Consider the following 10714-nt stretch of genomic DNA (forward strand, 5'->3'; position numbering starts at 1 on the left):
TCCTTTTGTGCGTATTTTATACATTGGTGACATTAGACAATAACAAAGTCATATGTATAGACAGTAAACCAAAGAGAAATTTATCAAAAAAACATAATTAATGTTAATTTTTTCAATTAAAGATTATTTTGGTGCTAGTACGTACGGGTCGGGGGGCCTGGCTGGTCTTAGACACAAGTAGGGGGGATCCAAGGAAAAAAGGTTGGGAACCACTGTCATAGATAAATGTTTTACAAAATTATGGTAATAACCATAAATATATATGCTTCCACCTGCCTGCTGTCCCCACCCCCGGTCATCCCGTTGCTGCTTCCACCTGCCTGCTGTGCTGCTGCCATCCCTGACCCACCAGTCTGGCCCTCAGCAGGAGGGTCCCCCCTTTATGAGCCTGGTCCTGCTCAAGGTTTCTTCCTCCTAAAGGGGAGTTTTTCCTTGCCACTGTTTGGCTTAAGGTTTTTCTCCCACTAGGGGAGTTTTTACCTGCCATTGTTTCATGTAATAACTGCTCGGGGGTTTATGTTCTGGGTATGGGTCTCTGGAAAGCGTCTAGAGACAACTTTTGTTGTATTAGACGCTATATAAATAAAATTGAATTGAATTGAATTGAATTGAATATATATGCAGACAGTTGTAAAAAAATGGATAAATGAATTTACAGCCTCAGTCGGACTAACCAACAATATGTTTGTTTTTTCCCATCAATAAACAGTGGTGACTGAGCCATCCAAGCAGAACACACCTTGACATATGAACAATTTAATCTGCTCTTCTCTTCGACTTGAACAAGAAGTCAAATACATACAAAAAACAAGTCAACAAAAAGAGATACAAAGTTGATTATGATTATTAAGTCAATTATGCAAGCGTATTCTTTCATCTTTAATACCCTTTTCCCCAGGTGTTTTAGATTCAACAGTAAATGGAGGTAAAATCATCTTGTAGCTGGTTTAGTACACGTCTCATTCAATAATAAATATAAGATAGACAATAGATTCAGTGGTTAGTATAACTTACATGTACCATAATAAAATATTTTTACTATATTATCAGAGAGAAAACCCCAAGAAAAATCCCCAGGTCCCTAAAAATCTGTGTGATTTATCTTTAGTACAACAGTTATATCAAAGACTTTGAAAAGGGATACCAAAGTCTATACCAAAAACATTTAAAAAAAGCTTTATTACAAAATAATAAAAAGAAAAAGAAAGGGATTAAAGTCATATCTCAATTCATCCATAATCCTCTTCTGTATTCTTTTCCCTTGTGATGTTTTAATTAAAAAACAGACAAAATAACAACAACAAAAACAACAAAACCATAACCAATGATGGTTGGGTTTTAGGTTGGCATCTCTGTGAGACTTGAATCCATGTGGGCGTTTTACTCTGTCCTCAGACGGCTGCCTGGCCTGCAGGAGAGCAAAAAGAGAAAGGAAAGGGCTTTTAGTACATGAGTGGATTATGTGGAGTAGCAGGTTGAGGAGCTCACATCACTGCATGCACGGCAAGTGGGGTAGAAAGCTAATCCAATTTGGATTAAGACTTTTGGACTCTAAGTATTCTGCAAGCAGAAGGTGGTTTGTTAGCTCTACAGGTCTAAATTGGAGACTACTTTGTAAATAATATTTCACTGCAGACACTCAATGCACGGCAATGTTAATCTCCTCAGAAGTGAAGGTTTACACACCATACATTTTACAATGGTGCTAAGAATACAAGTTTAGCTAAAGTTAAAGTTAAAAGCACAAGATACATTATTGCATTATTTTCTTTTGTAACACAATGGAACCTATCATTTGAACTCTTTTCCTAAGATACATTATTGCATTATTTTCTCTTGTAACACAATGGAACCTATCATTTGAACTCTTTTCCTAAATTGCTGTTTACATCTTTACTGACTCTCGCAGTCTTCAGCTCTCATGGACATGCTACGTCCAAATTACCACGAAACACAGGGTGCAGAGCAAAGGTTTCATGCCAGTTTCTCTAATCCCCAATCCCATAGACCAGTTGTACTGACATTAGTGGAACAATCTAGTCTCTGCTCAACTACAGGAGCATAACTAATAAAGTACTGCTTTGAGATATGTTGTAAGACCTTTCATAAATACTTAAAGTCTGCTTTAGTATTGCAAAATGTCAAACTGCAATTCAATTCAATTCCATTTAATGTAATTCTTTATTATGCTTTAATTTCAATACTTTATTAATCCTGAAATGGAAATTATATAATATATAGCTAATCAGTTGAGTGGCAGTTGCCATTTTGTAGCTATGGGCCCACATGGCCCAAAATGGTTATTCATTTATTAATACCCTTAGGTCTATTAAAACAATAAATAGCCTTTTGTTTTTTATGCATTTGGATTTCGGGTGACCAGAATGTTCTGGAACAAGCCGTTTACCTTGTCCACCATTTATTTTTTCCATGATAATTAGTTTCCTCGCTCAACTCTAGGCTGGTTACATAAGATGTGTAGCGTTGCCTCACGACAACAACATGACCAAGATAAGTGCAGATTCCCATGTAACCCTCTGTGGATTATATGCAAATTAATGAGCCTTCCTGTCAACGTTAGCCATATTTTGTATAATTATACAGCATTTTCATAAGTTTTCATAAGAGCATTTCATACAGAATTTTCAGCAGGATTTAATAATGATCTCAACATTCAAATAAATATGCACGTGTAGTGCACGTGTCATGCAATTGTAGCGCATCTTTACTTGATGCACTACAAGTGCATTGTCACTGCACTAGTAATGAATCATAATACAGAAAGGAGGGCTCTTTTGTTTAACGAGCAATAAAGAATCTACAAAGAACAGAAAGGTTGACTTGGACCACAAGGATTGAAGAAAACAACTCCCTATACATGTACTTCGCTATATTTACCTTTATTTTTGAAGACAGGCTCACTGCCCTTGGCTGGAGTTGGGGCCATACTGACATTTTGGCCTTTGTTCTGACTGGGTGCGACGGGTTGGGCTGTCCGTCTCTCTCGTCTGATGCCTCCCCCGACTGCCCTCTCCCCATTTCCTTGGAAGCACAGCACTTCCAGGCGGGAAGGGTCCAGGCTGGATGTTTTGCATCTCATTCCGACAAAAGACTGAGCGTGCATCTCGAAAAGACACTGAAGGAATTATCTCTTCAACATTGTTATCTGTTGAACGTACGATGTTTCTTGGAGAGTTGGGGCGAGAGGAGGGCCTAGAGGTGGGCTGTGGTCTTAATACAGGGGGACTTGGAAACCTGTGGCGGACCGAAGGGCATGATGGTGGAAGCCGAACTCTTGAGACTGGTGGTGCTGTCACTAGAGTGCCAGAGGAAAGCTCAGACTCGCGCAGGTCATTACTTTCCCGTCTCTGTCCCACTATAGCTGGAAGGGCTGTAGGTGCTGTGCACTTTGGTTCAATAGGATTTTGTTCATCAGAAGGTTGTACTGCATTGCGCAGGTTAATTATCTTTTTTGCCTGTTGATAGAAGCACTTCTCCTTCTCGGTTTCTTGATCTGTATCTGTTTCTGGTTGCAGCTTTTCATCATCTGTGCCAGATTCCTGACTAACACATTGGGCAGTTGGGATAGGGATGGAGCTTGGCCTCACGTTGGCTTTGCTTGGCAGAACTTCCACATTCTGCAGGGACATCTTTAGTCGCTGGGAGTTCCCAGTCTTCCGATTTATCACTGGGAGAATTCGAACTGTCTCTTCCTGCGACTTCTCATTTTCTGGCTGATCTTCATCGCCCTGGAAGGAATAGTCCATTAGAACCTCAGGGGGTGGCGGCGGTAGACTATCGTCGTCCAGGTCCTCCCTGCCATCAGGCCAGCTGTTATTATTATTGTTGCCATTGACGACTGAAACCCCTTCATTACCACTAACTGCTCCACATTGTAAAAGAATCTGGCTTTTATTGGGCCTCTTTATATGAGGTGGAATATTAGCAAGACTCTGTCCTGGCCTCCCATCAACTCCTTGGCTAAAAGTATTGATGAGCCTTCTGACACAGTGTCGCTTTGGTTTTTGGCTTCCTAACATTGGTAACAAGCCAGGTGGCCGACTTGCTCTCACTGGACTTTTATGTGCACCGATGTTAAAAGAATGCCGTCTTGGTAATGTTCTATGCAAAATGGGAGGCCTTGCCATCTCTTTTGTTCCTTGGGTTTCAGACAAAGTTCTCATTCTAGTTTCGGTTGCAGTCATGAGGCGTTGGGCACTCAGCTTCTGATACAGAATGGAGTTTGGATGCATATGATGGAGAGCCTGACTAGGATCAGGAGGAGAGGAGCTTGACCTCTTCCTTTCAGGCCTGTCATTTTCACCATCTTCATACTCTTCTTCATCCTGCTCGTCATCCTCATCCTCCTCTTCATCATCTTCATTGTGCCCCACCAGGCCAGCTAAATTATAGGTGACATTATCATATACACCCCGTATGTTGAGTCCAGAGCCACAACTTCCAGATCCGGCACTTCCCCGGTGGCGGCGGTGCCTCTCAGACCCCGTCAAACTCTCATTCTCTCCCCCGATACCACTGTCTTCACTGTGCAGTGCAAAATCCTCTGGATTAGACTTCCTTATAGCTGCCCTCTCTACCTGCACGAGAACTTGAGTCAACCTAAGCTCTGCTGCGTGCTTGGCCTGCAACCTTCCAACCAGCACTTTGGAGAAGGAAGAAAAATAGTCCACTGCCTCTTCAAGTGTCTTGTCGCCCAGTGTTTTGACTGAGCCTCCAACTAGCCTCATTTTTTCCGCTGATTGATAGAGTAGTTGTCGTAAAAGATCCGGACTTGGATCGATGGGATTTACTGTATTGGTACCATATTTAGATGGTACTACAGTTTGGCCGGTCTTCCCAGGGGGCAGGGCCATGTAGTCCCCATGCTCCTTCAACATCAGCTCCCCCTCTTCAGCCATCTCATCCAGGGCCTGGTTGATCTCCTCAAAGCAGTACAGGAAAGCAGACATCATGGGCTGGAAAGACAACTGTGACTGGGCAGCCTGGTCAAACAGATGCATAAGGCTTTCATATTTGGAGATGTTTGGATTAAGAAAGTTATACGCAGCCTCGTGAGCTCTCAACATATGTGGTGGGAACTCAATCTTTGTTTGGACCACAGGAGACTGTCTCTGCTTTTCAGTAGATCTTATCTTGCTTTTGTCTTCCTTTGGTTTCTCCATCTTCTTAATTTCACCTGATTCCATATCATCACAGAGTACTTCCTTGGTCATTAGATTTACCTCTGTTTCTTTAAAATCCTCTTTTTTGGGGGAGATTGTTGTGGTAGAGGTTAGCTGAGGCCGAGCCGCCTCTTGTGCAAGGTTTTCTTTGGTGAGTAGTGGACCCTCCTCTTCTTTTTCTTCATTCTTTGTAGATTTATCTTCCACCTGTACAGGATTACAATCCAAGGCCTTCGGTGTTGGATCGGCCAGCAGAGCATGCTGAGGTCCTTTTGAGAAAAGTCTTCCTTTTGACGGAGAGCACCCCATTCTTCAATCGATGCGTATTTGGTTCAAAGTCTATCTTCGAAGAAAAAAAGAGTAAGGAGAAAAATTAAAAGCCAAAGTGTAACGCAACATGAGCTTATCTTACAAAGACATCCTTTGAAAACCTTCAATATGGGCTTTTTATATTTAATCCAGTATCCTCTGCCTCAACGTCTGTGGTCCGCAGTGCGTGATGAGTGAAATGACTACCTGTGTTTGCAAAGGAGTACAGAAGATAAGACGGATTGTGGGGGGGTGCACAGATGGAAACCTTAAGTGCATTAACAAACAAACACGCGCATGCTCACCAACACCTACACACATGGGCATTTGTATCTAAGACTATAAGCTCATCAGGTTAATCAGAGCCGAGTTAGTCAGGTGGTGCCTGCAGCCTGGTCCACTGCAGCTGCTTGTTTATCTGACAGCTAACAATATGTTTTAAGGAAAGGAAGTGCTGAGATGTTCTCACTGTACAAAGAAAAAAACAAGGTTTTCTTGTCGTCTTGTCAAAACCATCTTAAGTTTTCCTATGAATGCGAGCAAGCACACGTGCACACTCACACACATACAAAAACATGGGCTATGACCAATATCTGCAACAATATTTTTCAATACTGTCAACAAAAAGAGAAAAAAAAAACATTGGAACCATGTTTTGCTAATTATAGTGACAGTTTGGTTCTCTTTGCTCAATGTAATTTCTTTCCAGGTAAGGTAATAGCTTACTTTATGTTTTCTCTGAATGATAGCTTCTTTTAACATTTTAGATGACGTACGGTCTGAAACAATGGTTTCCATGTCATGACCAGTGACTGTGTCTTAAGGCAGTAAAACAATGCCCTTGTTATCACTTCTTTGGTAGGTCTTCTCATTGTTCAGAGACAAGCGTTGCATCAGAGGCGTGACGGGGGTCTCGATCACTATTGAACCCTGGACCTACAGGGCAGGTTAGAAGGGGGATCACCTATTTTGTGAGTTTGCAGAAATACCATGATTCAACACCAAGTGGCAGCATGTCAGAGTCAACTCCAAACAACGATGGCATCCCCCCTGAAATAAAAACGGCCAAAATCATCCCCCCTTTCCATCCCTTATGTCATTTCCTAGACAGAGTTGCACCTTTTAAAACCAAAAAGCCTAAAAATACCTCTCAACCCTGGATAAATGAGGAAATTCGCTCATTAAAGAGAATCTGCCGTCAAGCTGAACGGAAATGGAAGGCCACACGATTAACTGTCCACTTTGACAGACTAAAAGTCTTAATGAAAGATTTTAATTTGAAAATTAAAAATGCTCGAGCAAACTATTTTGGCGATATTATTGAGAAAAACCAGCATAATACCAGAGTGCTTTTTAATATTATCAGCCGTGCTACAGATGCCCCGCCCACTGTGATTGAGCCGTCTACGGAGACATGCGAGGAATTTTTATCTTTCTTTTTTAACAAAATCAGTGTAATAAGAAATCAAATCACCCCACTGCCTCTTGTAACACTCGAACCACCTATTAATCTGTTGTGCTCTTTAAATTTGTTTCACCCTGTCTCAATAGAACATCTTGGCAAAATCATCTCCAACATGAAGCCCACATCCTGTCCTCTCGATATCATCCCCACCCGCTTCCTTAAAGAAGTCCTGCACTTAGTCTGTCCTTCTATTTTAACCATAATCAACTCCTCCCTCTCATCAGGCATAGTCCCAGACCACTTCAAGATTGCATTAGTACAACCACTGCTCAAAAAACCCTCATTAGACCCCACCATCCTGAACAACTTTCGTCCCATTTCCAAACTTCCATTCCTGGCCAAGGTTTTAGAAAAAATTGTTGCAGAACAGGTGATCTCATTTATGACCGGAAATGGCCTATTTGAAAAATTCCAGTCTGGCTTTAGAACGGGCCATAGCACAGAGACTGCACTCCTCAAAGTGCTCAATGATCTCCTTTTAGCAGCTGACTCTGGCCATTCATCTATTTTAATCCTTTTAGATCTCACTGCAGCTTTTGATACCGTAGATCACCTGATTTTATTGGAACGTCTCAAGAACTGGGTTGGCGTCTCTGGCATTGTTTTAGACTGGTTTTACTCATATCTCCACAATAGGACTTTTAATGTTGCTATTGGTGACTGCAGATCCTCCACAGCATCTCTGTCTTGTGGAGTACCTCAGGGGTCAGTCCTTGGCCCGCTGCTCTTCTCACTCTACATGTTACCTCTAGGTCACATAATCCGCAGACACAATATTAGTTTCCATTTTTACGCAGATGACACACAGCTTTATTTCTCTTTCGACCCTACCATCAACCATCAACTACACACTCTCAAAGTATGCCTAAATGAAGTACAAACCTGGCTGTCTAATAACTTCCTTCAATTGAACCCGGACAAATCCGAAGTCATTATCATAGGCCCAGACACCACACACAGTCACATCTCACCACAACTTGGCTTATTCTCCACCAGTATTACCCCCAGCTGCAGAAATCTTGGTATCATCTTTGACAGTAATCTCAATTTTAATCAGCATGTTAAAGCAACTGTCCAGTCTTGTTTCATTCAACTACGCAGAATCTCCAAAATCCGGTCCTTTCTGTCTCCCAAGAACCTGGAAATTGTCATTCATGCATTCATCACATCCCGTTTAGATTACTGTAACTCACTCTACTCCTGCCTAAGTAAACATAATCTCTCCAGACTTCAGCTTATCCAAAATTCTGCTGCCAGACTCCTCACAAATTCAAATAAAAGAGTACACATAACCCCGATTTTAGCTTCATTACACTGGCTACCTGTGCGTTTTAGAATTGATTTTAAGATTTTAATGATCACTTTTAAGGCCCGGATGGGACTGGCCCCTGAGTACATCAAAGACTGCTTAGTCCCATACGAGCCAAGGTGTCGCCTGAGATCCTCCGGCGGGTCCCTATTAGAGATTCCTAGATCCCGACTAAAAACTAAGGGCGACCGGGCCTTTGCTATCAGGGCCCCGTCGCTCTGGAATGACCTGCCGATTTTTAAATCTCTTTTAAAAACACACTTTTTTAAATGTGCTTTTACTTAACATCTAATAATGCACTCTATAATATCCAATGTTATTATTTTCTAATGTTTTATTGTATTTCTATGCTCTTATGTTTTTATATTTTTGTCATTTTATTGGATTCTGCCTTTTAATTCTGCTTTGTAAAAGCACCTTGTAACTGTGTTTGGAAAGGTGCTATACAAATAAAGCTTATTATTATTATTATTATTATTATTATTTCATCAATGAATGTGGTTTTACTGCTATTTCAACATTTACAGTCATCACCAGAAAAATAACACCAGAAAACTTATTTGACAATTTTCACCTGTTTCAAGTAACTTTTCACTTGAAATAAGTAGAAAATCTGCCAGTGGGACAAGATTTATCTTCTCATTACAAGCAATAAAATCTTGTTCCACTGGCAGATTTTTCTACTTATTTTAAGTGAAAATCTACTTGAAACAGGTGAAAATTGTTGTTTTTTTTCCAGTGATGAGTCTTGTTTTAAGTGTAATAAATAGAAATAAGACACATATTCTTGTTAAGATTTAGAGTTTTTGCAGTGATCCATTTTACTTATCCTGTGAAGGACAGAGTCATATTGATAAGTTCAGAAAAGTGTTTTTTATTGTTGTGTTTTGATGTATTTGATGTAAGCCCAGTGGATATTTAAAGCTTACAGAAGGCTGCATTTAACTGCTGCTATGTCATTCCTGCAGTATTTCTGTTGTTTTGGTCAGTTCTATTATTTGTAATTGTGAGAAAGTGAGCAAACCCTCCCCTTCTCACCGTCACCTGACTTTTTTAATGTGTGTGGCAGGGTGGAGGATTGGGCGTGGTCTGCGGGGGAGCAGCACGCAGGTGTGCCTGGTTCTGCTGATTGGGCCCACCTGTGCCCAATCAACCTCCCCACCCTGCCTGGCTTCATAACCAGTGGCTGCATACCAGAAAGGGGGCTGCTGAGTGGAGGTAGCTTGCTGAGAGGTTTATACTCAATGTGCCATTTTTTAGAATACGGATTTTGCCTTCGCCTGTATGTCTTTGTGCTTTTTTGCATACAATAAAAAGTCTTATTTTTTTGGCATTCCACGCTCTGCGGGGTCTTTCCTTTACACCTCATCACCCAGGTCCAGTTTGCCTGATCCCCTTGTACGTAGGGAGGCCGCTCTGGTGCTTCACAGTAATATATTATATTATTTGTAATCAACACAAATTATCTGTCCCCATATGATAAAATCCATCATCCCCCCTGATTTTTTTTTTTACAACTCGAGTACTGGTTATAAGTGTTTTTATGCAGGTTTCACTGTTGTGAACTGATATGTTCAGTCGTAAAATGGATGGTGCTTTATGTTGTCAATAAAATGAAAAGCAAAAACATGTTCTTTTTTTTTTTTTCTTTTACCTTGTCTGCACACATATTAATGATTGATACCATGAAGGTAGAAACCAAAGGTATATATATGTGCATTATTACTAATATATATATATACATATATATATACGCATACATATGCATACACATACAAACCCAGTGATTTGTTTTTTTTTTTGGGGGGGGGGGGGGCAAAAACCTGTTCTGAATTCATCTGAAGGAACATCTCTCACTGTACAATTGTTATGACTTCGAGACCTGAAGTGTTGTAAACCAGGCGACCCTCTGAGCTAACAGGGCCAGGGACACTAACCCTAACCCATAATTAAGCAGTATTACCGCATTATTACGAGTAAAATCACCCAGGCTTAGGCTGTAAGTTAAAACTGTGTTGTGAACTAGATATTTTAGTGCTTTTCCAGGTTTAACCTCCCTTAACTGCTATTCTGAGAAAAACAGAGTGGAAATTAAGAAGCTTACGAGAGAAAGCTAAATCTGTATTTACTTACTGGGAGTATAATTTAACCAATTAAGATCATCCTGGGGTGTTACAAAGCTCTGTTTTGCGTGTAACAAGAGTGTTCGGATTGTTTTGATGTATACAGTATCTTTGACTCTTTCCTTTTTCTAATAGAAATGTACACATTGGTTGAGGCTTCATAACCCTCCTCTTTCTCTTTGTACGAGACATTTATTTCAATTTAGTGGGGTGCAAAGCTTAATCTGGACTTGGTTCTTCTGCTATAATCACAGAAAATCCCACGTTTATTAATGTCATATTTTACTATTTCTAGTGCACTTTTCATTAAAAACAAATCTCAAAG

The 10714-nt window shown here is 40.6% G+C and overlaps 1 protein-coding gene across 1 annotated transcript; it reads right to left on the minus strand.

Annotated features, from left to right (window-relative positions):
• Nucleotides 1-752: 752 nt before the first annotated feature.
• pcare2 (photoreceptor cilium actin regulator 2) lies at nucleotides 753-5715 on the minus strand. Its single transcript, XM_061707223.1, has 2 exons — nucleotides 2899-5715; nucleotides 753-1408 (listed from the first exon to the last, which is right to left on the minus strand). Exon 1 carries the CDS (start codon nucleotides 5490-5492, stop codon nucleotides 2919-2921), a length of 2574 nt encoding a protein of 857 aa, XP_061563207.1. The 5' UTR covers nucleotides 5493-5715; the 3' UTR covers nucleotides 753-1408; nucleotides 2899-2918.
• Nucleotides 5716-10714: the final 4999 nt, after the last annotated feature.

Source organism: Cololabis saira, chromosome 18 (genome assembly GCF_033807715.1).
Source record: "Cololabis saira isolate AMF1-May2022 chromosome 18, fColSai1.1, whole genome shotgun sequence".
NCBI classification, from domain to species: Eukaryota; Metazoa; Chordata; class Actinopteri; order Beloniformes; family Belonidae; genus Cololabis; species Cololabis saira.